Consider the following 27,700-nt stretch of genomic DNA (forward strand, 5'->3'; position numbering starts at 1 on the left):
AATTCATAGTTTAATTTTCTTAAGAAACAATCCATGTGGGTGCTACATGTTGCGCTTTGTCTTTTCATACTCTCAAAGTTCCTCATTTACTTCAATACATTGTTTTGCTTTACATACTTTACAAAACATAAGACTTGTGTGATGGAATTGGTTTTTAACCTTGTTTATGCAAAATTGTAGTATTTGAACTGTTGTTTCAGATTAGCATGATCTATGCAGTGATGCATGAAAATGATTGTGCCTGGATTTTCCCATGCAAACAGTAAATATGCAAGCGATGAATAACTAGGAGTTAAACTGCCAAAGACAGCTTAAATGATGATTTGATTTTAAAATTGGTGCAGAAAATTATACTTGTGTGATTAGAATACATTTTTGACCTGTACAGTTATGATCCAATATTTCATCTTGATCATGCAAAGCCAGAAACTTCCACATTATCCATACAATGATTCAGAAAATAACTAAAAGTTCAACTGCCTAAAACTGAAGTGTTATGTTGTTTTGGACTACATACGGTGGGGAAAAAATTATTTGATCCCCTGCTGATTTTGTACGTTTGCCCACTGACAAAGAAATTATTAGTTTATAATTTTAATGGTAGGTTTATTTGAACAGTGAGAGACCGAATAACAACAAAAAAATCCAGAAAATTTTAATGAGTGAAATAAGTATTTGATCCCCTCAATCAGCAAGATTTCTGGCCCCCAGGTGTCTTTTATAAAGGTAAGGAGCTGAGATTAGGAGCACTCTCTTAAAGGGAGTCTCAGCTTGTTACCTGTATAAAAGACACCTGTCCACAGAATCAATCAATCAATCAGATTCCAAACTCTCCACCATGGCCGAGACCAAAGAGCTGTCCAAGGATGTCAGGGACAGGATTGTAGACCTACACAAGGCGGGAATGGGCAGCTTGGTGAGAAGGTGATAACAGTTGGTGCGATTATTCGCAATTTTTTTTCTGCTAATGGGACAGGACAACTTCAAAGGGACGATGGACGGGGCAATATACCATCAGGGCCAGGGCATTGAAAATGGGTTATGGATGGGTATTTCAGCATGACAATGACCCAAAACACACGGCCAAGGCAACAAAGGAGTGGCTCAAGAAGCAGCACATTAAGGTTCTGAAGGTTCGAGTTGCCAAATGTCAGCCTCGAAACCTTAATGACTTGGAGAGGATCTGCAAAGAGGAGTGGGACAAAATCCCTCCTGAGATTTGTGCAAACCTGGTGGCCAACTACAAGAAACGTCTGACCTCTGTGATTGCCAACAAGGGTTTTGCCACCAAGTACTAAGTCATGTTTTGCAAAGGGGCCAAATACTTATTTCACGCATTAAAATGTAAATCAATTTATAACTTTTTTTGAAATGTTTTTATGGATATTTTTTTGTTATTCTGTCTCTCACTGTTCAAATAAACCTACCATTAAAATTATAAACTGATCATTTCTTTGTCAGTGGGCAAACGTATAAAATCAGCAGGGGATCAAATAATTTTCTCCCCACTGTATGTTTGTTTATATATATTTATTAATTCTTATAATTCTTTAAAGAAGAATCCATGTGCTTTAACAAAAATATGCAGTACCTCATCTTTTTATTCCTTCAAAGTGCCCCATTATAAGTTTGTTGCAGCTGTTGCTGCATTGTTTTTTTTAATTTACTTTTAAAATTGGTGCAAAAACGTGATAAAATCACTTTTTTTAACTTATGCAAATTTGTAATTGAATATTTAAACTGTCTTGAACATGCAACGTCTGGTCCAAAAAAAAAAATGCAGGAAAATAACTTTACATAGGGGATCAAATCCATAGACAGGAATTATTAATGTGTTAGTTAACCGGTTTATTTATTATTTTAGTTATTTAAAGTTCTTATTTTCAAGAAGTTTCCATGTAAGTGCTACCCCGTCTTTGTGCCCTCAAAGTGCCCCGTTTACCTCCATTGCAAGTTTACTTTAGTGCACTGCATAATGTATTAATTTATATGCATCATTCACTGAACTGAGGGATGAATTGAAATGATTTTCTGTTGATTGTAGTTCCAGGTTCAGTGCTTTATTCACATTTAAAACAACTGCACTTGAGGTGTTGCGTCGTTGAGACCGGGGGGTCACCGATGATTAATGACGAGAGGGCGAGAGAGGGAATTGGGGCCCCCCCCCCACCCGGGCTCTAACGGGCCGTGGCACAAGGGGTCCGTCTGCCATCTGGGAGCCCCTCTCGGAGCTTCACCAATCAGAGCGGGCGGCTCACTCCTTCAGCGGCCCTTTTCTTTCCCCTCTGCCTGGCCCTCCGCTCGGCATTCTCGGGGCCATTTAGACCGGCCCTCCTTTTGTTCCCCCTCCAGGCTTGCCAGTGTATGTCAAGAGGCCAGCGTGCACCTCCCTACCCCGGGGGAAAAGAGGGTTGGCATTTTTATGGTCCTTGTGTGGCTGATTCTACATGGCCATTAAGCCCCGCCTCAAGTGGTGTCACATGCCAAATGACCCTGAATGGGGTCAGTTTCGGGCACAATGAGTTGTATGTTGATGCTGCCTCCCCCCGCTCGGGCCGTCTGCTAAGTATAGATTAACTATAGACACATCTGCGAGGAGGCAAAATCACATGCAGATCTTGCACGAAGCCCTTAAATGCATGAAAGGCCTTTCAGCGTCTAATGCCCATGATCACGGCATCTGCTGCCCGATGCGAATTTGAATTCGAAAACTGGTTAAGGCAAGCAGGACTGTTGCTATTGGTCGTAGTTTGGGTTGGTGATCTGAACAAACTCAGACGATGTGGTATCGCAGCTAATAAGGCCTATCTGGAGACTTTGGCCAGTAAGAAACCACATGTTAAAACTACTCCGAACACCTTAGCCACCACATAGCAACATGCTAAAAAATCATTCAGAACACCAAAGCAACCATTTAGCAACAGGCTAAAAGCAATTTAGAATACTTAAGCATCGACATGCTAAAAACTACCCAGAATACCATAGCAACCTTATAGAAACAGGCTAAAAACAATTCAGAACACCTTAGCAACCATATACCAATGTCTTAACATCATTTGGCAAGCAGCAAAAGAAAATGCAAACATCTTGTATATAAAGGCATTGTTGAATTTTAGTGTTCTTTGATTCTGTAACAATTTGATTTGAACGGTTGGCAAAGAGCGTCTCGTTGAGCGTTTGTTCTTCTGTTATTTTTTTGAATGTTTGTTTATCTGAATAATGTTTGGAGAAGAGCATTGCACTGAGCGTTTGTTCTCATTTAGTGTTGTTTAAATATTTGGCGAAAAGCGTTGAACATTTGTTCTTGGTTAGTGTTATTTATTTGTACATTTGACAATGAACATCACTTTGAATATTTATTATTGTTTGTGTTATTTATTTGACTATATGGCAAAGAGCGTTGTGTTGAGCGTTTGTTCTCATTTAGTGTTATTTATTTGAATGTTTGACCAAGAACGTGATGTTGAACATTTCTCAGTTAAGTGATATTTATTTTAGCGTTTGGTGAAGAGCATCGCTTTGAGCGTTTGTTCTTGGCGGTTTGCACCAGGTGTCTGTTCAGCAGTACAGCAGCTGCCCCTCCAACCCTGGATTAATGCAGGACAGAGAGGGGGGATACACACGAGCCCGTCCCGTCCGGCAGAATCCAGTCTATTCTTCTCTTTCTTTCATTCTTTCTTTCATTGGGCTGAATGTAATGGCACAGACTGCCAGGCTGACAGAGCAACGGCCCAAAAGAAACAGCCCTACAGGTGGTGGGCACTGCTCGAGTTTAGCATATTGATCCTTTCACATGGACCCGTACAGCAGCCTCTCGGAGAGAGAAAGACGCTCTATTTACACTGTGCCATGGCGCTTTACAAAACAGGCTTTAGGGCAACACATAATGGGCTCCTTTGCCTGAACTTGAAGGGCCACAAAGGACAGGGAGAAGAAAAAAAGGTTTAATGTGAAATTCAGATGCCTTTTTTTTTATTTTTCTTTATTCTTCATCGCACATGATGATGCTAGACTGAGTAATTCAAAGGTACAGTGGATTTTTGAAAGATGCAGGATGCTGAAATTGGTGCCATGACCCGTAAGAAAATTAGTTTGAATCATATGAAGATGTATAAATGCCCAGTGTGAGGTTTGCATATTTAAAAAAACTGATAATTGTGAATTGAGCTTATTTTCCTAATCTGCTTTAATATTTTTGCTATATTGGTTTGGGAATCCACTTCATTTTTAATATTATTTTTATTTTACGTAATTTATTTTATAAACGCTGGAAATGGTCAAATAAACCAACAATATATTATATTATACAATAATATACAATTTATTTCCATTGATTTTTAAAAAAAAATATATATATTAGTCTTAGTTTCTTAAAATGCAAACTTATAGCTTTATTATTTTTTAAAAACGAAGAATTGTAAAATGTAAATATTTTTAAGTATAGGATGTAAAATATGAAAAGTTTTCCAAATATACACTTCAATCAAACGTTTTGGAAAGATGTTAATACTTTAATTCAGTAAGGATCAAATTGATCAAAAGTGAGAGTTAACATTTATAATATTACAAAAGATTTCTTTCAAATAAATACTGTTATTTTGAACTTTCTATTCATCAAAAAAACAAGAAAAATATATCACAGTTTCCATAAACAAATATGAAGCAGCACAACTGTTTGCAACATTGACAATAATCAGAAATGTTTGTTGAGCAGTAAATCAGTATATTATTATGATTTCTGAAGGATCATGTGACACTGAAGACTGGAGTAATGATGCTGAAAATTCAGCTTTGATCACAGAAACAAATTGCTTTTTAAAATGTATTGAAATAGAAACCAGCTATTTTAAACCATAATGATATTTCACAATATTGCTGTTTTTACTGTGTATTTCATCAAATAAATGCAGCCTTGGAGAGCAGAAGAGATTTTAAAAAATACCAACCTCAAACTTTGAATGTTTATTCTTCCTCAAATTGACTAAAAGAATGTTTAAAAGAAGCATCAATGGTTCTAAATCAGAACCAGAATCATCATATTCCTCATGCTTCCAGCATGTTTATGTGAAACTCCTGCAGTGTTTAAAATGCAGCGACCGTACCTGCTCCATGAAGTCTGGCCTCTAGGTACAACATTTTTAATCAGGAACTGTCAAGTGCATTTGATTAACATTAATGTGGCACATGGGTCGGCCCCCCGCCATATGTATGCAGATTCACAGAGGGTCCGAGCGGCCCCAGCCGCACTCTGGCACATTCATCACTGTCACGTTGTGTTAGTTTTGTGTGTGTGTGTGTGTGTGTCGGAGACAGCAGTGGGTCTGATGAAGAGCATGCTTGCCGTCCCTCGCCCTCCTTTACGTGCTTAAGACAATACAGTGAGGTCTGATAATACTACGGTAATACTGGGATGAGCTCTCACCTTTACTCACCATGACCTGGATATTAATATTTCGCTTAAGGAATGCAGTTGCCTTATCGTGCAGTTGAGATTGCATTTATTGGATAATTCAGAAATGTTGTAATTGTGAACTTTGACAGCAGTTGATTGGAGCATAAAAAGTGGGCGTGTCCAACCAAATTGGCGGAGAGGATTTGAAAAATAAGAGGGGTTGATGTCCGCCAGTATCATTGATATACTATTGTAATTTTTTGCTATTATTTTTAATTAGATTTTATTTTTATATATATTTTTTTTTAAGAACAGTATTTGGAAAGTCATTTAATTTTAATATTAATTGTTTAAAGTTGGAATTGAAAAATAAAAAAAATAATAAGCCTTAAAATAGTAATTGGTAAAAGTGTTAGTAATTTAGCTTTTGTCATTTTAATTCGTTTTTTAAAATGTAATTAATATGTAATAAAGTGTAATTGCACTAATTAAACCTGTAAAGACTGGCATGAAATAACAAAAAAAAAAAACAGGCTTATCAGTAAAGGTTTGATTTTGTTGCTCATTTTGAAAATATTATTAATAAATTAGTAAATGTATATTAACAATATTAATTATTTCTTGAAGTACTTTGAAATTAACTAATGCTATGGTATAAGTACTATGGTATTATATTTTTTCCACCAGAGTCCCATATTCATATTTCTATGATTTTGTGATTTATTAGATAAGATTTTTTTTTAAGACCTCACTTACAAAGAACAATTTGTAGGCAATTAATTATTTCAGATTTTTTCGATTTTAACAGTGTACCATAACTATAAAAGTAATATCTATGAATTTTCCCAAGAGAATCTGAGGCCAGGAGACATCCCATCTCTATTTCAGGGTATGGTTATTGTCAGTAAGTGTTTGGCACCTCAGGATCAATGTGTAAGTGTAAAGTACTCTTGGCACGTTGTCATGACGACCAGCTACACATTAAAGCCCATAATCTGTAAACTCATTAAAAACGAGTAGCAATCTGAAGCAGTGCTGCAGCTGCAGGTGATGCGGTTGCAGGTGCGGAGCTCGTGAATCCTCTGTCTCTGCACTAAACCTACAATGAAACTCATGCAACACACCGCCTCCGGCCGGATCACGGCTCAGGGAGGGGCTGAACTGCGCTTTCTCAAATTGCTCTGTGGAGAATAAATGGGCATGTTTGAGAAATCAGTGGCAACACCTTTTTATTGCAGCCCAATCCCACCCCCCTCCCCCACCCGCAGCGCTCAGGGAGCCGTTGCCATGGCGATCTGGTATTCTGACTAATGTATGGATGTGGAAGAGGAATTCCTGGAGACAGTGAGGAGCTCAGAGGAGCTCTTGTGCTACAGCTCTCTTACAAACCAGTCTCCCTCTGAACTTACAAAACACCAGCAGAGCATCAGCGTGCTCAGGGCAACAACACCCGACACTAAAGAATGCAATTCATATTTAAATACATGTATATTAAAATAGAAAACTTATTCTAAATTGAAATATTTCACAAAATATCAGGGTTTTTTTCTGTATTTTTGATCAAATAGATATAGCCTTGATGAGCAGAAGAAACTTCTTTAAAAAAACATGAAAAATCTTACTGTACTTACAATAAAGAACAATATTTTCTAAGTCATTTAATTTTAATGTTAACTTACAAAATTACTAAAACTTAAAACAATGTTATTTTTTTGTTTTGTTATCTTTAACCATGGTTTAAAAAAACAACAAAAAAACACTGTACTGCACAACATTCATTGATTTAATGCTGTTGCCAAAGTACCTGATTTATTGTGAATATATATATATAATTCCTAAAACTAAACCTTAAAAATAAAACAATTATATACACATTTAAATAATTTTTTGACTAATATTTATTAAAATTAAAATGAAAACCTGTAAAATTAACTATAATTGTGTCTATCAATGATTCTAAAATAACACTGCGGTGTATTATAAAACTACCAATGTTCATTAACTAAATCATTCAACTGTTCCAACCATGAAATATAGTTCATTATCCTAACTGCAAACTACTGTACTGCTTTCTAGGAAATTATTATACGGAATAAAGAACAAATACTCTTCAAGAACACAGAAGTGCATCAATATACAACTCAACTGATGTGCAACTGGCCATCATAAAACTCACTTTAACTCCTAAGGCCTCGTTTGAAGCTCTTGGCAGAAGTTTGTGTCTTTTATCATATTACTAATCTGCTTTGAATAATGCATCAGAACATCCTTTACTTGTAAAACTAACACACAGACTCCTGTGGGGTGTTGCTTTATTTTAGTGTTCAAACGAGGCTCGTACAGAGATTTTAGATCTATTTTATCAAGAGTTTAATATGGAAGCTACATAAATGTGATGGTCTCCCGCTCTAGCATTAGCTCAGCAGAGCTGATCTTCCACCGCCGGCTACATCAAGCAATTAAATATTAATAGAGTATCTAAAGCGTCCTCTAGGTAAAACACACAGGATCGGGTTCTACGATGAATAATGGAACGCAATCATCGCAGATTACTAGAAGACTAGAAGCAGCACAGTTTTGTCCAAGTGTTTACATTTTAATAGATGCTTTCAGGTCCATTTCCATTCACGAATACATTTGATTGATTACACTGACAGCAATGAAATGTTAAAAGTGCAAATGCGGACGAACGGCGTATATCTTGGGTGACTGCTTGTGATGAGGTTAAGAAACATTCCCAGCACACAATGACGTTTTTTACACCAACAAACATGTCAATGGATTCACACACGGAACACAACAAGCGACTTGATTGTCAATGATGATGCAAATCAATTAAACGGCTACAACTTCAACATCTGCCATATTGTCACAAATATCCGACGCACATATACACACACAAATGAACTATAGCTTCTATAATCTATTGTTGCTATACAGCTCAAATAATCTCTTATATTTCAGTAACATTAAAGGAAAATGATTCATAAGACTAAAGCTTTTGTCTGTAATGTGTAAAGAGGATTTGAAATCTATTCTCTGATAGCGAGTAAAACTACGACAGCAACTCTACAGCAAATCTTTCTAATGAAGGTAAAACTCACAGTTCCCTATTTTTTGTGTACTATGAAATTACATCTTCAATGTTTTAAAAACATGCAAAATGACACCAGATATTCCGTGAAGTCAGTTCTTTTAAGGTTGAAGATCCCTGTTAGGAGTAAAACACACACGGCATCTGAGTGAATCTCACAAAAACACATTCAGCTCACGTTTCACCCTAAAATTATATTTGAAATAAAATAAAGCCTATTTTCAGGAGCATTCAGATATTTTACATTATTTTTTATTTGTATTATTATTAGCACAATTATCATCGTAATGCATTCTGATGGTACACTTGTTTTTTGTAATTCTCATCATTTTGTGTAATACAGTCATTTTTGTTGTATTACGTTTAGTAAAAAGCTATATTTTTTCTTTATTCAATGCAAAGGCAGTACAACATAAATATTAGTGACATAATATTCATGACTTTATTCATGCATTACATTAATGCGAAATTGTTTAAAATGAACAATGTGCACAAGGCAAAAAATTCCTATAAGCATTGAGATATTTAGCAGTATGTTATTTGCATTATATTGTATAAAATTGATATTTTTGCATTACATTGAGAAGTTGCATTTAAAAATGTGCTATGCACAATGTCACAATTTGCAAGCAACCATTTTTTCCCCACAATTCTCAGTACTGTAATGCATTCAGACATTGTCATTTTTTGACATTCATTTTCTTCATTAAAATAAACAAAGATTAAAGGCAGTGCAACAAATACCACCATGCTGTATAAATGTTAATTAGTGATATTTTGCATTATATTAATGTGACATTTTGTTTAAAAATGTACTATGCACAATGCCACAATGCACAAAATAAAAAAGCAGCAGCCTATTTTAAGAAATGCTGCATGTTGCATAATTTTGTTTATTAATATTATTCTAGCCAAGCAAGCTGTTTTACCGTAATGCATTTAGATACTATTTCTTTGCTATACAATCATTTTTGTTGTATTATAGTAAACAAAAAGCTGTAATTCTTCTATATTTAAATCAACTAAATAAAGGCAGTACATTTATGCTTAAAATAAGAAATCGTGTTTAAAAAATGCACAAAATATCGAATCATCCTAAAAATAAACAATTTTCTCGCAAAACTATAATTCTCATACTTGACAGCTTTCGTGAGATTCACCCATTCAGTGCTGAACATGACGTACAGACGAGATACAACGTACAAACACTGATGTATTGCATAACACAGGTCATTTGCTGACGGCACAATCTACAGTGTAATCTGTGCCATAATCTTAGAAATGGCTTCCTGGGTGACGCGACTAAACCCAGAGATTCAAGTAGAGTTAAAGGATGTATTTCTATGCATGGAATGTCAAAATTCACACACGAACCATCACAGCAGATGCCTTAAAGGGAGATCAGAGGACAAACATGCAGCTTTTGGAGTACAGCGGACCACTAGAGAGGCCCCGAGGTAGCCGGACAGGAAGTGAATCGGGGCCAATCAGAGCGGGCGATTTATTCTGATCTATAAAGTGCTCGTCATAAAGGATTGTAATAGACTGATAATGACTACTGATCTCAAGCGGAGGCTGGTGAAGAAACGTCAGTCCGGTCTCAGTATGGGATCTGGTTCTGGTAGAACTGCAGTATGTCGTAGGTTTTGCTCCTGTATCAGAGAAACACAGTTTCACCATTAACGTTCACAATAAAACACTTTCTTTGAATATTACGTGACAAGGTGATGTTTGTTACCTGCTACTGAGGAAGCAGCGCTCGATGACTTTAATCATGAAGGCCGCGGCTTCCTTCTCACTCATGTTGGGGTTGAACCTTTGCCTGCCGAACACAATACAGCAGGGTTATTTTCGTAAAACTATCAAAAACGCTTTTCTTCATTAAAATAAACAAAGATTACAGGCAGTGCAACAAATACTACCATGATGTATAAATGTTAATTAGTGATATTTTGCATCATATTAATGTGAATTTATTTAAAAAAAATTTCACAATGCACAAAAAAAAGAAAAAAAGCAGCAGCCTATTTTATGGAATGCTGCAAGTTGCATTATTTTTTTATTATTAATATTATTCTAGCCAAGCAAGCTCTTTTACCGTAATGCATTTAGATACTATTTCTTTGCTATACAATCATTTTTGTTGTATTATAGTAAATTATAGTACACTGATGTACAGCGGTCAATGTTTCAGAGGAAGAAACGACAGATCGGAGCGTTAAATTATGATTTAATATTGAGTAACGCACTTCAGGAGTTTGATCGTCTGTCCTCTGAAGCATGGCAGCCCCGTGTCGAGCATCAACGTCACCAGTGAGACGACAGCATCCATGTACGGCCTGAAATAAATACATAAAACACACATAAAAGGCAAAAACAGGCATGAAACTTAAAATCGAATTCTAACCAGCTAGTGACAGAAAACCAGTGTTATTACAGTATCAATGAAATTTGATTATACTTTTTATTAATATTTTGAATTTATTTAGATTTTTTGTATTAAAATTAAATATTTTCTATTATATAATATTATTTATATTTTTAAATCATATATTGTAATTTATAATTATTTTAATTTAGTTGTTCTTGTCTTTTTATTCGTTTTTTAAATATGTTTAATACTGTTTTTTCAAATTCAGTTTTGGTTAAATTAAATGAAAATGAGAAATGTTGTAGTAGAAATGCTGTAGTTGAAATAAAATAATTTAAAGCTTTTCTTCATATTTTATTTTATTTCCATTAAATGTTTATATTATTTCAAGCAGTGAAAATGTTTTATTGTTTTAGTTTTATTTAACTATAATATCCCTGCAAAGAACACCCTATTCAGTCTTAAAATATTGGGGTGGTTAGCAGGGGACAGAATCCGCCCACAGAGGGTAATCCAAATCCTCCCAAATCCTTCCCAGACAGCCTCCCGTGCCCACACGTCTGACCTAATCCATCATCTCTGAGGATGCTGAAATATTGAAGAGCGGCCATCTCACCTTACTGCCAGGTATCCGCGCACACACATCTCCATGAACCATTTAAAAGGAGTGGCCTCCATCTTGCCGCCCATGATCATCACCATCTCGTCAGTCAGCTTGATGTCAGGCTCCCAGCCCAGATTACCCCCTGGAGAACTCTCAAACATGAAGCCGAAGTCTAGAAGACACAAAAATACATAAAACACAAACCCACAGTCATTTAACCCAGTCATTTCATCCTTTTTAAAAAAAATTCAAATGTAATTAAAAAAAGAAATAATAAATTAACTTTTAATTTTTTTTTTTTATTTAATAATTAATTAAATCATGTATTTATTTATTTATTAAGTTTATCTTGAGTTTTCATTGCAAGAATGGAATAATTAATGGGTTATAAGATGAAAATTGTCCTTGTTTGATGTACTATAGATATACTATTAAAATAATTAATATGTAGTGGACAAAAACAAAAAAAGATTAATACAATTTTTTTTTTTTAAATTTTTTATTAACTTGTATTATTTAAATTATATTATCTTAAATTTAACATTTATAATTAAATGTAATTTAAAATGTAATTGTGTACTAGAGGATATCACAGAAATAAAATATAAAAATATAAATATTAGTTGAAAAAAACTTAAGTAATATTTAAAAAGAAAAAACAAATAGGCAGAAGCACAATCAATTACAAAAACATTTAAGTTAAAATAAAACTGGAAAAAAAAGAAAACCAATTCAAATTATTAATAAAAATCTAAACAGAATATAAAGGTATCATATATATTATATTATAGTTTTTATTAATATTTTGAATTAGCTTTTAATTTATATTTCATATTTAACATAACACTTGTGGTTGCCAATCATAAGAGGGCATTTTCATATCTTAAATGTACAGTAGCAAAAACGGCTATACCAATAAAATGGAATGAAAAAAGGGAGGAAAATATTCAAATAATGTAAATCATGGTGCCAGAAACCATGAATCTCATTATAAGTGGATTTTGAGGGAAAAATAAAATGATACCAAAGAATGCGGCATCTTTAAGTTAAGCTACTTTGGTTTAACCCGACTGACCGATGTGGATGAGATGGCCTTTGCTGTCCAGCATGATGTTGCCGTTGTGTCGGTCTTTGATTTGTAACAGGAAGAGCAGCAGACTGTATGCAGCCATACTGCGAATGAAGTTATAACGAGCCTTAGAGAGAGAGAAAGAGAGAAATTACACACACAAGATACTTAAGAAATAATAGATCAGACACATCAGCTTTCTGTGCAAAAACCAAAAATATCTGAAGCGCGTGTTTGTCACCTTCTGGAAGGCCAGCGTGGACTCATCCCCGTACTGGTTCCTGAAGTATTCGTACATACCAATATCAGTCTGCCGGCCGAGCTGATCGCGGGATTTACAGTCCGGAATACATTCAATCACACCACACTGAAAGAACCAAACAGGACATCCAGATAAGCAGAACTTCAGCAGGTCAGGAGCATGACGTCTGACAGGAAGCTAAAACGACACTCACTCCAGGAGCTGTGGCCACCACCCGGTACGGGAACACAAACAGGTCCAAACCCACCAGCTGGAAGATGTTCTTGAAGAGACCGATGATCTGGAGGGCGAGCATGTCCTGATACCAGAGAAACAAAATTAATAAATCCATTTAATGATGAATATTAACTCAAAACACCATTAAAGGTCAAATTTCACCCCAAATTCAAAATACAAAAAAAATTAAAAAAATAACTAAATTACAGTGCAAAGTATACACTACTAATGTAATATACATTACTGTAATGTTTCAGATGTATTATTTTACACTGGAAAACTATAATATAATTAACATATCTGATGTAAAACAAATGCTAATTATGATTATATTTAAATTTAATCTAATTATTAACCACATTTTAATGAAAATTTATTTATAAGTTTTAGAACATTTGTATATTAACTTTTTTTTTTTAAAGTGAAATATAATACAGACACAAAAGGTTTCATAACATGTATACATATTTTAAAAAATAAAAATTTTAATAATTGTCAATTCATGTCACAAAATATATATTTTTTTTGCAGTGAAAAAATACTGAAGTAAAAATCATACACACACACACACACACATATATACACATGCATGTATATACAATAAAAAATAATCAAATATTGTTCACAAATCTGTCTAAATCTGTGTTAGTGAGCACTTCTCCTTTGCTGAGATAATCCAGCCACCTCACAGGTGTGGCATGTCAAGATGCTGATTAGACAGCATGATTATTGCACAGGTGTGCCTTAGGCTGGCCACAATAAAAGGCCACTCTAAAATGTGCAGTTTTACTGTATTGGGGGGGGGGTCCGAAAACCAGTCAGTATCTGGTGTGACCACCATTTTCCTCACACAGTACAACACATCTCCTTCACATAGAGTTGATCAGGTTGTCCACTCCTCTTCAATGGTTGTGCGAAGTTGCTGGATATTGGCAGGAACTGGAACACGCTGTCGTACACTCCGATCCAGAGCATCCCAAACATGCTATATGGGTGACATGGCAGGTGAGTATGCTGGCCATGCAAGAACTGGGATGTTTTTAGCTTCCAGGAATTGTGTACAGATCCTTGCAACATGGGGCCGTGCATTATCATGCTGCAACATGAGGTGATGGTCGTGGATGAATGGCACAACAATGGGCCTCAGGATCTCGTCACGGTATCTCTGTGCATTCAAAATGCCATCAATAAAATGCACCTGTGTATCGTGGCCAGCCTAAGGCACACCTGTGCAATAATCATGCTGTCTAATCAGCATGTTGATATGCCACACCTGTGAGGTGGATGGATTATCTCTGCAAAGGAGAAGTGCTCACTAACACAGATTTGTGCACAATATTTGAGAGAAATAGGCCTTTTGTGTACATAGAAAAAGTCTTAGATCTTTGAGTTCAGCTCATGAAAAATGGGGGCAAAAACAAGTGTTGCGTTTATAATTTTGTTCAGTGTGTGTATATATATATATATATATATATATATATATATATATATATATATATATATACACACACACACATTAGAGATTTCATGAGACTCCCTCATTTACATTAAGTAAATTTCCCATGATACTGACCTGTCTGCAATCATCGCCCACTTTAAAGATGGCCGCCTGCCAGCAGACCTTTTGAGCCGCCTCTGAACTCTCATCACCTTCATCCTGAGAGTCTGACGGGCAGCGCAGACCTGCAGACACACAGACAACGGGCCGCTTATAATCATACAGAAACTGCACGTATACTGCAACCGCTGCAATGGCGTATGAAAGGTCATGTGCGACTCACCCTCTTTTTCAAGCTCGCTAACTCCACACCTCTTCACTTTGAATTTCGCCAGATAAGGTGCTTTGGCAGCGCTGTAAAATCAGGCTAATGTTAATGAGCTCATAAATCACATGTGAAGTGTAAACTGATAGCATGTGAACAGGTTTCTGGTGAGCCGTGATGCTTGCTGATACCTCTGCATGGGTGTTCCTGACTTGTAGTCGATATCGAGGACGATAGCTTCTGGATTGCTTGGCAAATAGCATCCTGATTACAGTGTTATACACAGATAAAACAAAAAAGACAAATACCCAAGTAATATTTTTAGAGCTCAGTTACTCTTATCACAAATAATTATTCAGATTTATCTTAAATTGACGATTGCTAACCTGGCTGAACTTTGATTTCTGACAGTGCCTTTAGACACGCTCTCTTCCTCTCATCTCCTTTAGGAACAGGCCTGTAAACAAGAAAGGCATGCTTTCATTTGTTCACTTTACTTATAGTACATTCAAAATATATTTTATGTAAAGTAAATGAAGCTTATCTTACTTATAATTTTATGATCTAGTTATAATATCTACAAATACAACAAAATAATTAAAATAATACTGTAAACTTTTTTTTTCACCTTATAGTAATGAGAATCATTTTCTGTCGTACAGTGATCAACTTTTGGGGAAATGTGACATTATTTTCACAACAATTAAAAAATGCAAAACATCATCTTCATAATGTTCTTTACAAACATGTAATTTCTAATTCATTCATCTTAATTTTGTGGCAAAATATGACCTGGACTCAACAGGTGTCATGAGATTCACCTATTATTAAATAATTAATCTAAATCTAATAATTCAATTTTAATCTAAAATGTTTTAAATAAAATTTTAAATAAAATTTGTTTAGAGATGGGCGATGATTTAAGGCATTAAAAGGACACTTCATATGTAAAAGCTGCTTTTTTTGTAGTTATGTCAAGCTCTAGTTATAAAAATATTTTATTAGATAGAAATTGCTATTTGTGAGTAAAAAAAATTAAAACTTGCAAATCACAAATGCCTGGAAAAGTCATGACATGCATGCATAAAAAATAAAATGTATTTTTTTTGTGTTTTATTTGAACTTTTTATTTCAGAATTTAAAGTGAGTTTATTTTTACATTTATGATTCAATAAATTACTAGCTTTTCATTAACTCCAAAACCTATTTTAATCAAATTTATATTTTATGCATCCTTGAGGTATAACACAATCCCAGAATGCACTGCAAAGTCAGTAAATAATAATGGCAGATGGAGTTGAAGAAAAATATATGAACAAAAAACATTTTTTTTATGTAGTCCAATTTCAGTTAGGACATCGCCTATGAAAGCAACTGCCTTTGTAAGCAGTCAAAGTAGAGGCAGTTCACTAGTGTTTGGAAGAGAGCTCATATGAGCTGGAAATATCACTGGACATACTTGATAATGGCGGAGACGTTGGTGATCTTGTTGAAGAAGTCAAACTCGCGCTGGTAGAAGTCTTTAGCGGGGCCTGACAGAGAGTGTGTGATATCCTCCACCATCTGCTCCAGAAGCTCACCGATGTCCGCTGAAGCACAACACAGACCCAGCACTCCATAAACACTCTTGACATCTCACACAATAACATCTAATATCATTCTAAACCTAATGGGTAACATACACCACTGTATGAACTGACATTGGAACATGATTGCAGAGAGCCGCCTCCCACTTTTGATTTCTAAACAGCATTAGCACAGGTGTCCATGTTCATGTTTCCATTGTACATAAAAATCTCAGACTCTTTCTAATCAGTAAATTATGTTCGATTCCACACACTTCCATTCAAACATCTCAGGTCAGTAGTATTTTTTTTTAATGTTTCTGAAACTCTCTTCTGCCTACAAAGGCTGCACTTATTTGATCAAAATCACAGTAAAAACTATAATATTGTGAAATATTACAATTTAAATAAGTATTCTGTGAATATATGTTAAAATGTAATTTGCTGCTGTGATCAAAGCATCATTACTCTAGTCTTCAGTGTCACATGATCCTTCAGAAATCGCTCTAATATGCAGATTTGCTGCTCAAGAAACATTTATGATTATTATTAATGTTGAAAACAGTTGTGCTGCTTTATATTTTGGTGGAAACCGTGATCAATTTTATTTTTCAGGATTCTTTGATGAATAGAAAATTCAAAAGAACAACATTTAATTTAAAAAGAAATCTTTCGTAACATTATAAATGCCTTTACTGTCACTTTTGATCTATTTAATGCATCCCTGATGTACAAAAGCAGCAATTTTTAATAACAATTTAAAAAAAATTTTTTTAAACCTTTAAACAATAGTGTGTTAATTGGGGGTAATCAGATTAATCAAACTACTAATTGAACTACAGCGAGTAACTGGACGCATTCAGACTGAACTCTGCAGCAGGTTACGTACGATCTTTCTGATGGCCCTCCTCGTCCAGATAGATGTTGGTCTTCATGTTCCATATGAACTGATGAGCGAGGAGCTGGGACTTCTGTGCGGCCCACAGGATGTACTCACGCACGTAACCCATCTGTCAAAAATACCAGCAAAGACGTTAATATCAGCCCAGGGCTGTGTGAGTCAGATGAAACCACTGTTGTGTTAAGAAAAAGGGTTCAGGAAAGGTCACAGTTCACTCTTCCTCACCTTGTCATACCGCAGCGCTTGAACGATTTGAGGAATGTAAAACAAAATGGCATCCTGTAAGAGAAACGCAAGTCAGAAATCACAGAAGCATAATGGACAAAATTGTATCTGTTCCTCACATGAGGAATAAAGCAAGATGAGGATGATAACTATTATTACACATTTGTGGAGTTTCAATCATAAGCACCTTTCAGAACACCTCCCTTTGTGCTCCATAGAAGAAAGAAAGCCATACGGGTTTAAAACAATACGATTGTCATTTTTTTTTCCATGACAAATATGCTGACAAATATCTGATATTGATTGACAGCAAGTTAATTGCCCAGCTGAAGCAGGAAATTTTAAAAGCATGATTTCTAGACGTGGAAAAGTCATGGGAATTAATATTAATATTTCTAGTTATATCAAGCTCTATTATATTTCATTGCTATTTGAAAAGCATGATTTTAACATCAAGAAAAGTCATGGAAATTAATATAAAAAATATTTATTCAAATATAAAAAATTCAAGTTCTAAAATATTTTATTGGGTAAAAATAGCTTTTTGAAATGTGTGATTCCTAGACCTGGAAAAATCATAGGATTTCATAGATTTTATTTTAATATTTAAAAAAATATTAAAAAGTTAGGTAAATGTTTATAATTAAAAAAAAAATAAAATTTACATCAGCTCTTTGAAATTGCTATTTGAAAGATGTAATTTATAGACCTGGAGAAGTAATGGGAAAGTCAAGGATTTTTCAAGTACTTTTTCTAGTTATTTCAAACTACAATATTTTATTGGGTAAAAATTGCAATTTTAAAAGTGTGATTTGTAGACCTGGAAAAGCCATGGGAATTAATATAAAAACATTTAAGGAAATGTTTAGAATTAATTATTTTTTCTTCTCTATCTCTAAAATATTTTTTGGGTAGAAACTGCTCCTTGTGAGTAAAAAATAAATATGTAAATCACAAATGACTTGAAAAGTCAAGTAAATTCACTGGCAATAAAAAGTGTAAACTCTAACAAACATTTAGTTATTGAAACTTTATGGAATTTAATTATTTAAATAATTTATTAAGCTATTTTTATTAACTATTATCACTATAAATGTAATTTTAAATATTAAAATATTTATTTAAATTAATTTGAATGGTCACTCCTAGTTTACGTGAAAACGTAAAAAAAAACAACCTTTGAAAACAAACAGCTTTGTCATTGCAGCAGTGAAATAATGTCTTGGCAATGGGGGTCTTGGAGGGAGAAAGGTTGAGAACTGCTGGTGTAGAGGCAAAGACAGAGACAGTAGCGCCGCCCTGCTGGTACGTACAGGAGGGAAGGAGCGCAGGACTTTGACTCCATACTGAGCTGTGAGCGGATGAGGAGGGTACATGCTGGAGAAGTACGAGAGGCCGGTGGGAGGATCTGCAGGAGCCCAGCACAGGATGTGGCTCAGCTCTGGAGAATCAGCATCAATGGTGTGCCACGTCACCAGGAACTATGGGGAAAAACACATGCAACATTGAGAGTGATTTTTAGCACGTAGTGGTACATAATATGTCCTGTTGTGGAAAATGGCTCTAACCTTCACTGCCTCCGGCACATCGCTGACAGCACCAGGATCCAGTCGAACCAGACGGGTCACTTCGGCAACAATCGCATCTGCATTTTTGAACCTACAAAGCAAGAAAAGAGGTCATACAGTATCATCAAAACATGATCTTTGTACCAAAACCTCAAAACTGGACTGAAACCTCATTTTTCTAATCAACTGGTGCGGCACTCTAATAGGCAAAAATGCATTAGTAAACACACACATAATATAGTCCATTTTTAATCAGTATTATTTGATAAAATTTTCAATAGCATAATATTGCAATGATTATCATTCCAGATTTTATTGATACGATTGAAATCTTTATCTTAGAGTGGAAAAGATGATAAACAGTTTTTTTAAACAATTTCTTAATAATAAAAAAATTCTATAATTTAACTCAAATTGTCTGCCATTTAAATTTTTTATTTTTTTTTCTTACTGAACTCAATGCATTGCATTCATAAAATGAAATTGAAAATAATGATTCCAGATTTTATTTGGCCATTGATGTCTTTAACTCAATAGAGTGGATTTTTTTTTAAGTCTTTTAAAAACAATTTCTTTGTGTAAAAATTACATTTTTGAATAAAAAATAAAATGAAAATACAATTTTTGTAAACAATTTCTGCACTTTTGAATAATAACATTTAAAAAAAAATTTTTTTATACAATTTCTTGATGTTTAAAAATGTGAATGCAAAACATAATATAACAATAACATAACCTTTCCAAATCACAGTAAGAGTTTGATTGGGGAAAATGTGCATCGTCAATGTTCCTGGAAAAAAGTCCTAAAATAGTTAAACTCAAATCAGCTCAAATAGTCAGAGGAATTAAAAAGATTTTTTCCCTTAAATCGAAACAGAGGATTCTGGGACTGCATTTTGCACAAAACAATACATGCCTGAAAAATTACTAAAGCGTGGACAGCTCACTACAGTTTGAAACAGAGTTAGAGTCTCGTTGTTGGTGTACCTTGCCGGAAGCTGCATGGCCAGATACGGAGCGATACTCCAGGCCAAGTTGACATTGTCCTTCCACTGTTTCTCACTCAGGTTGATGTATTTGGATCTCCAGTTGGAGATGCTGGTCTCTACCGACTGCTCTGTGGCGATAGCCAGCTCCTGTGTTGATAGCGGGTTGTACCAAGTGGTCAGTCGCTCGATCTCACTGGCCTGCAAAGGAAGCACAGAGATGCTCAAGACACAGGAGTGTATTTGTAACAGGAACCAGGCAGGGGAAAACGTGTCCCTACCAGTAAGGCCAACAGTAACGTCCTGCGCTTCATGTAGTACTTGTGCAACTGGGTGCCTCTGTTGCTCTTTTTGGACATGCCTATAGAGAGAGAAAACAACAGAAGACATAGTAACAGCTGGATGAGGACTAAACATTCAAACATGCTGCATGAGACACTTCTAGAGATGCTTATGTAATACTCTAACTACTCTAGCTGGTTAACAAGCAGAGCTGGCTCTACACTGTGAACAGTGTTATTTTTGTTTTAATTAATTCTTTGAAAAAGTTTTTACTTTTGTATTTTCATTTTAAGCTTAATTACAATTTTAATTACAATTTTGTCATTTGTATAATTTTCTTCCTCTTAAAATTTCATTAGAGTTTTTATAATTTTTTATTATTATTATTAGTTTAGTACATAATTTTTAGTACATTAAATAAAAATGAGAAATATTGCCTTGGCAATGTGTTGAAATAAAATAAGCTTGGTTTTTTTATTTTGTTTCACTATTTTATTTCAAGTAACAAATTTTTTTTTATGGTTTTACTTTTAGTTAAATATAATAACCCTGGCTGTGACTACAAAAAAAATGGCAACCTTTTTAGCTGATAAACGGAAACAACCAAAATCTTAATTATCTTAATTTTTTTCTAGCCATGTCAAATAGTTTGAGTAGAAATTGCTATTTGTGTGTAAAAATAAAAAATATATATATTTTTTACTGGTAATAAAAAGTTCAATCTCTGAAAGAATTTAGTTATTGGAATTATGGGATTTAATTATTCAAACTATTACTATAAATAATTACTAAAAATATTTAAATAAATCAATATAAAATAACTTTTTTTTTTGTATTCTGAATTAATCAGGGTGATGGAGGGTACTTAATCTCAGTTTATTATAAATTAGACTAGAACAAAAGTGCAAAAACAGCTTTATATAAACTGTAATTTGGTTGGCGTTTGGCTTCCTCGCATATGACGCATTTGGGTGTTCTTTCGCTATTTTAACACTTTAAAATGCAACACTCATAGTGTAAATTGCTCAAAAAACAAGCAATCAGTGACAACAGCCACCAGTTCATTTCCAGTAGCTCAGAAAGCATTCATCGCTCGGCTAACGCAGTGCTGACCCTTAACAATCAGGGAGATCACTGCATTAGCAGGTGCACATTGGCTAAACAGATTAAACCATTAAAACGAATCAGGGTCAAAGAGCTGTTGTGTGTTTGGGTGATACCTGATTTCTTGGAGGTGGTGGACATCCCGCTGGACAGGGGGTAGGTGTTAATCCAGCCCTGAGCGCTCTGCTGGCGGGAACCCATGTCCATATGGTTCCTCGGGTCGGCGGCGTTCATCACCGACAAACTGTTCAGGGATGGATCCTGGTTGTCTGTGAGAGGAAACTTTGGTAAGCGAAGGATTTTGCAGAATTTTAGCCTGGTACCTACACTATCAGTGATTCTAATGAAGAGTGTGAGCAGATCATAATTTACCCCAAAATCAAAAGAAAAAAAAAGTCATGCATAAAGAAAATGAAGCCAATTTATCATTTATATTTTTACTGCATTATAAGAATATTTTCATGACATTTTCACATTTATCCAACATTTTCATTACTATAATACATTATGATTGTTTTTCTTGTGTTTATTAGTATTCTCATTTTTCTTTCATCAATGCATACGATTTTTTATTTTAGTAATAATATTCCAATGGTAATTATTCCAGATATTATTAGGCTATTGATATAATTAGAATTAAATAAATAAATAAATAAATAAATATGTATGCATGTATATAAAATAATAAATAATATACAATTATAATATATATTATTTTGTATGATGTATTTTATATTATATGCACAAAGTAATTAACTGAAATTAATTTAATGAGTTTTTTTGAAAATGTGAATAACTGTCATGGAAAAAAAACTCAAAGACTATTAATTTCTTTTTGTGCACTTTTAAATAATATAAAATACATATATATAATTCTCTGTATCTCTCTCTTTATAAAGAAATGTAAATACATACATAGTTTTGGGAAAATGTGCACAATTGTCACAAAAAAAGGCCCTAAAAAAAACTTTCAATCCCCCCCCTATGAAAAAACAAAAAACATATATTTTCAAATTTATTCTTTCTGATTTAGGGGTGAAATATGACCTAGACTTGTTCCTGACTGGTTCTGAGATTCACTCATAATTTATAAATGAATGCTCTTCTTTTATCCCATTTCCAACTTTCTCCTTTTACTATTTTGTTCCATCATTCCAGCACTTTTTCTCCTTTCCCTTTCCCATTAGTTTTAATGAATTATTAACACACAGCATCCGAGGAAAAGAAGCCTGCAAATTATACATTCGACGAGTAAATACCAAGCGAAGCAACTGATTTGTGGTGCTGTCTGGCGATGTAGCACATCACACGATGGAGAGGATTTAAGGGACGAATGAAGTCTCAATTAGTTCTCTGATATTGAAATGATCATGCATTTTACATGAGAGCGCTAATGTTCTGATGAGATCATGTTTTCTACAATGGATAGAGAAGGGTGGTGGCGGTTCAGGCGGGGAGAGACAGGGCGGATGCATTTGTCAATTTGCGCTTGGCGACAAATTGATAAATTCGGCCGTCCGGATGATTGCCGTGCATTTTTTGTTGCTACAGGTTTCAAATTTGCATCCATGCAAATTTGAACCGCATAAACATGCTCCTGCTGCACTGTAGTTGCACAGTCGTAGCAAGAGAGGCTTACTTAATATCGATAGCGGAGAAGTGCTGGAAACGATAAGCGATCCGAAAATCCCAGCAGATAGGGAGCTTTGAGGGGGATTGGCGCCAAGCTCACCAGGTGGCACGAGCTGACTAGCAGCTAGGTACTTCTTATCAGAGAGGATGCTGGCGTAGAAGCGGATCATGATGCTGATGTCCTCGCGCAGACGCTTGTCTCCCTGGGTGGGGAACTTTGATGCCACGCTGAGACAAAAAAACAAACATCAAAATAATGATTCATTTAATTTACTAAGGACACGAGCAGCCAGATACCTGCTGGATGTACTTCTGTCTTTAATGGATAGCTCAACTAAAACTGAAAATCAACTGCAAATCAGGGTTATAATCATTAACCAAAACAACATTTTCATTTCATGCTATAAAATAAACATTTATCATATCAAAAAACAAAAAAAACATTTTGATTGTCATTTCAAAAACTCCAACATTTTCTATGCAGTACCTGAAATAATCGAAGGCGGTGGAGTAAATCTTTTCACGTAGGACATTACGGATGGTGGTGTTGGTCACTACGTCAGAATGCAGGAGGGCAAGTCCAAGTGTCAATAACCTGAATGCAGATGTTGAAAAATTGTAAGTTTTTTTTTCTTGGTGCCAACCAGGGTTATTATAGTTAAAGGGATAGTTTACCCAAAAAAGAAAATGCTGTCATTAATTACTCACCCTCATGTCCTTCCAAACCCGTAAGTGAATATTAAGATATTTTTGATGCATTCTGACCCTCCCATAGACAGCTAGTGTCCTTAAATGATCAAGGTCCAGAAACATAGCAAGGAGATTGTTAAAATAATCATGTGACATCAGTGAATCAACCGTAACTTTACAAAGCTACGAGAATACTTTTTGTGCTCAAAGAAAACAAAAATAATGACTTTATTCAACAATTCTACATTTCTGAGACTTGATCGTGTTAGGATCCTTGAGAGGGTCTATGAGAGGGTCAGAGAGCTCCATCAAAAACATCTTAATTTGTTTTCCGAAGATGAACGGAGGTCTTACAGGTTTGGACCGACATGAGGGTGAGTAATTAATGACAGAATTTTCATTTTTTGGTTAACTATTCCATTAACTAAAAGTAAAATTAAAACTAAATCCATAAAAAAAATACTTAATAAAATAAACTAAACATTAATAAATAAAATAAACATTAAATGAAAATAAAATATAAACAAATGTATTTTATACAGCTAGTTCCCAAATCAAAATTCTTCATTTTCACTATGACTTGATGTACTAAAATAACAAAAACTAAAAATGAAGAAAAACTACATGGATGTATAAAAAAACACAATAACTAATAAAAATGGGGAAAAAACAACAGTGACTAAAATTAAAATGAAAACGGATTGAACTTCAAATGAAATATAAAAACAAGACTTTCTCTCTATATAAATATAAAATCTCATTGATAGTAAAGTAACACTGGTGTCAACTACAATGAAAAGAAATGAGGTATAGGATTTCATTTGAATTGATTTTCAGAAAGTCCTACTAAATTCACAAATAAGAAATGGCAAGTAGCACATTTAAGTAAACAATAACATTTTTGTGAAAATGTCCATAATTGTCATGAAAAAAACCCCCAGCAAAAATTACTCTAAAATACATCTTAATTTTTCTTATGTAAAATACATTTTTATAGCGCTTTCTTCTGATTTAGGGGTGAAATATGGCCTGGACATGTTCTTGACAGTTTCCTTGCGTTTCACAGATTAAGTGGTTGGTAAATTAATTTCCTTCGTAAACCCATTTATGTTGAATCAAATGTGAAGACGGACACAGTACTTTTAGTAAAACTTACTTCAATAATCTTTATTTACAACTTTGAAAAACTATTTATCACTAACCTGAAGCGTGATCCAATGGCTGCCACGTGGCGGTTCAGGCTGCTTTTTGGGCTGCCAACATTAAGAGACAGAGACCTCTGCAGAAGACTGCCGAAAATCTCCACCTGATCAGCACTGCTGTACTTGGCGATCTCAAAACGCTGGATCAGAAACTAGACAAAAGGAAAAGAAAGACAACTAACTTAGAATAAATAATATGTTTGTCATTTTGGAAAACAAAAAATGCATCACAACAAATTAAACCAAACTGTTTGCTGAAACAGAGCAATTCTGTAGAAATGTGAAGTTAAGTTTATCGATACAATTACACAAGAACAACCTTCATCAAAATAGAGGAGAGTGAGATTTCCTCACAAGGAGTCTTCACGCTATTTGAGGCTTTTGGACCGGTAAATCCACAGCTATGAAAATGCCCATAAGCTTGGACAGATAAACAGGGTAACAGGAAGTAACCTCAATCCAGATGTAGTGGGGCGAGACGTCGGGCGGGCAGGGGACGGGCTGGCTTTCCTCTGAGGCCGCCAGAGGATCTGCCTCCACCTGGGCGTCGGAGAACAGCCCCATCTTCAGCTCGACGGTCATCTGCCATGCACCAGCCATCTCCCGCATGAACTGACCCCAGAACAGAGGAGAAATTCAGTGGAAACTAGCAAAAAGCACTAGAAAACCTGCATAGCTATGACAGGGCTCCAGACAACAACAAAAAATCGAGTAAGGAACCGTTGGCTCCTATAAGTAAAAACTTAAGGGCCAAATTATTTTTTTAGGTGCCACAGAATAAACGCATTTTATTATCTTTTTTTTTTTTTTTACATTTTAACATTTCAATCATACTGTCATGCGTTTATGTCTCATCTTTTCTTGACTTTATCAGCATTTTAAACCATCTTGTAGATGACCTGGGAACTAAAGGTTAAAGTGGGAACTAAATGTCTTTTCCGACTTGAAATATACAGTCACAAAGAATTGTTCATTACACAGTATCTGTACCAATATCATGGACCATAAGCATCACTTGGCCACTGAGCGTAGTTTGGGCTCCTCCTCAATGCATCCTATAAATGTCTTTCACACATTCAGTCTGTTTTTCTTAATTAGTAACATGCCATTTTATACAAGGAGTTGAATCATGTAGACAACAGGCTATTCTGAGGTAAACGTATGCAATGTTTACAAGCCTTACATGTTTTCCACAGTTTGAAACACTGAATGCTTACATGAGACATTTCGGTAAGTTGTAGCTACTGTAGGCCCTCTTATAAAATAGCCTACCTTTTGACATTAATTCATGTTCATTATGTACTATAGTAGCAAAGAGAAAGATATAATGGGTTCACTTGCCACTTGAACTGAAGCGCTATAGCGATCACTATATACAGTGCCCTCCAAAAGTATTGGAACAGTAAAGACAAAATTGCTCTGTTGGCTGTGGAGTCAAGACATTTGCAAATATGATTAAAAGATTAATATAAGAAAAACTACAGAATGTCACATTTTATTATTAGCCGTTTCAACACATATGTTTTACCAAATAAAAAGAACAGCACTTTTAGAGTTCATCCCACTCATTGATGTGAGCAGAAGTATTGGGACAGTTGAACATAAGGCAGATATAAAAGATTAAAAGCTATTATTTAGTTGCAGATCCCTTGCGCACAATCACAGCAGTGAGTCTGTGACCCATAGACATCACCAGACTCTTGGTCTCATCCTTTGAAATACTTTTCCCAGCCTTTAATGCAGCCAATCCCAATTGTTGCTTGTTTTGGAGAGTTTCTGCCTTTACTCTCCTCTCCAGCTGGTGAAATTCATGTTCAATTGGATTTAAATCTGGAGATTGACTTGGGCAATCTAAGACTTTCCATTTCTTTGCCCTTATAAATTCCTTGACTGAACTGGCAGGGTGTTTTGGGTCATTGTCCTGAAGCAATATGAAGCACTTCCCAATGAATCTGGTGGCATTTTCTTGAATATTGGTAGGCAAGATGGTTTTGTACCCTTCCAAATTCATTCTGCTGCTGTCATCATACATTAAGTCATCAGTAAAGTTGAGAGGGCCTGTTCCAGACGCAGCCATGCCTTTCTATTTTTGGTGCTGGTCAGAGGTTTGCATCTTGCTGTGTAGCATCTGTAATTCTGTGTCAAAGTCTCCTGAGGACAGTAGATTGTCAGAGCATCACCCCAGCTTTCTGGAAGTTGTTGGTGATTTTACAGACACGTCTTTTAGGCTTCATTTTCACAGCTTTTATGATTTGTCTGTCATCAACTACTGTTGTTTTCTCAGCCGATCAGGTAGTTGTTGGTTGCTGGTGTCGCTGGTGGTTTCCAAACTCTTGATTTCTCCATGGCCTTTGTTTTTACTAGAGCTCTAACCGACTTCCTCTTTTCTTTTAGCATCCAAATTGCTTGCTTTTCACTCAAAGTCAGCTCCCTAGTCTTCATCCTGGTTTGTGTGCGTCATCATCGAATGCAAGATTCAGAATGCAGAAGTAATGGATATAACTGATACGACACATTCCCTTCATTTAATATCTGAAGAATTAATGCAACAGGACACAGCTGATCACTTAGAAAGACCTGTGAGGCAACTGCTCCAATACTTATGATCACATCAGATAGAGGGATGAACTCTAAAAGTGCTGAACTTCTTAACTGGTAAAACATCTATGTGTTGAATCACCCAATAATAAAATGTGACATTCTGTAGTTTTGTCTCATATTCACCTTTTAATCATATTTGTAAATGTCTTGACTCCACAGCCAACAGAGCAATT

The 27,700-nt window shown here is 35.1% G+C and overlaps 1 protein-coding gene across 3 annotated transcripts in view; it reads right to left on the reverse strand.

Moving 5' to 3' along the window:
• Positions 1–7,971: 7,971 nt before the first annotated feature.
• Positions 7,972–27,700, reverse strand: part of LOC306864148 (phosphatidylinositol 4-kinase alpha-like) — a 38,855-nt gene continuing 19,126 nt past the window's right edge. For 2 of the 3 annotated variants that reach the window (XM_079407889.1, XM_079407888.1), the window contains 23 exons: positions 25,380–25,538; positions 24,927–25,078; positions 23,522–23,629; positions 23,135–23,262; positions 21,519–21,671; positions 20,298–20,377; positions 20,018–20,217; positions 19,031–19,121; positions 18,776–18,943; positions 17,463–17,516; positions 17,226–17,346; positions 16,231–16,360; positions 15,158–15,228; positions 14,963–15,035; positions 14,790–14,860; positions 14,582–14,691; positions 12,986–13,090; positions 12,772–12,897; positions 12,537–12,657; positions 11,474–11,633; positions 10,736–10,825; positions 10,225–10,308; positions 7,972–10,138 (listed from right to left, as the gene is read on the reverse strand). In XM_079407889.1, coding sequence (XP_079264015.1) covers positions 10,087–10,138; positions 10,225–10,308; positions 10,736–10,825; positions 11,474–11,633; positions 12,537–12,657; positions 12,772–12,897; positions 12,986–13,090; positions 14,582–14,691; positions 14,790–14,860; positions 14,963–15,035; positions 15,158–15,228; positions 16,231–16,360; positions 17,226–17,346; positions 17,463–17,516; positions 18,776–18,943; positions 19,031–19,121; positions 20,018–20,217; positions 20,298–20,377; positions 21,519–21,671; positions 23,135–23,262; positions 23,522–23,629; positions 24,927–25,078; positions 25,380–25,538 — 2,607 coding nt within the window. In that variant the 3' untranslated portion in view covers positions 7,972–10,086. Of the gene's footprint in view, positions 10,139–10,224; positions 10,309–10,735; positions 10,826–11,473; positions 11,634–12,536; positions 12,658–12,771; positions 12,898–12,985; positions 13,091–14,581; positions 14,692–14,789; positions 14,861–14,962; positions 15,036–15,157; positions 15,229–16,230; positions 16,361–17,225; positions 17,347–17,462; positions 17,517–18,775; positions 18,944–19,030; positions 19,122–20,017; positions 20,218–20,297; positions 20,378–21,518; positions 21,672–23,134; positions 23,263–23,521; positions 23,630–24,926; positions 25,079–25,379; positions 25,539–27,700 lie in introns of those variants that run through there. The other variant, XM_079407890.1, reaches the window with a different exon arrangement.

Source organism: Barbus barbus (genome assembly GCF_936440315.1).
Source record: "Barbus barbus genome assembly, chromosome: 45".
Lineage (NCBI taxonomy): Eukaryota > Metazoa > Chordata > Actinopteri > Cypriniformes > Cyprinidae > Barbus > Barbus barbus.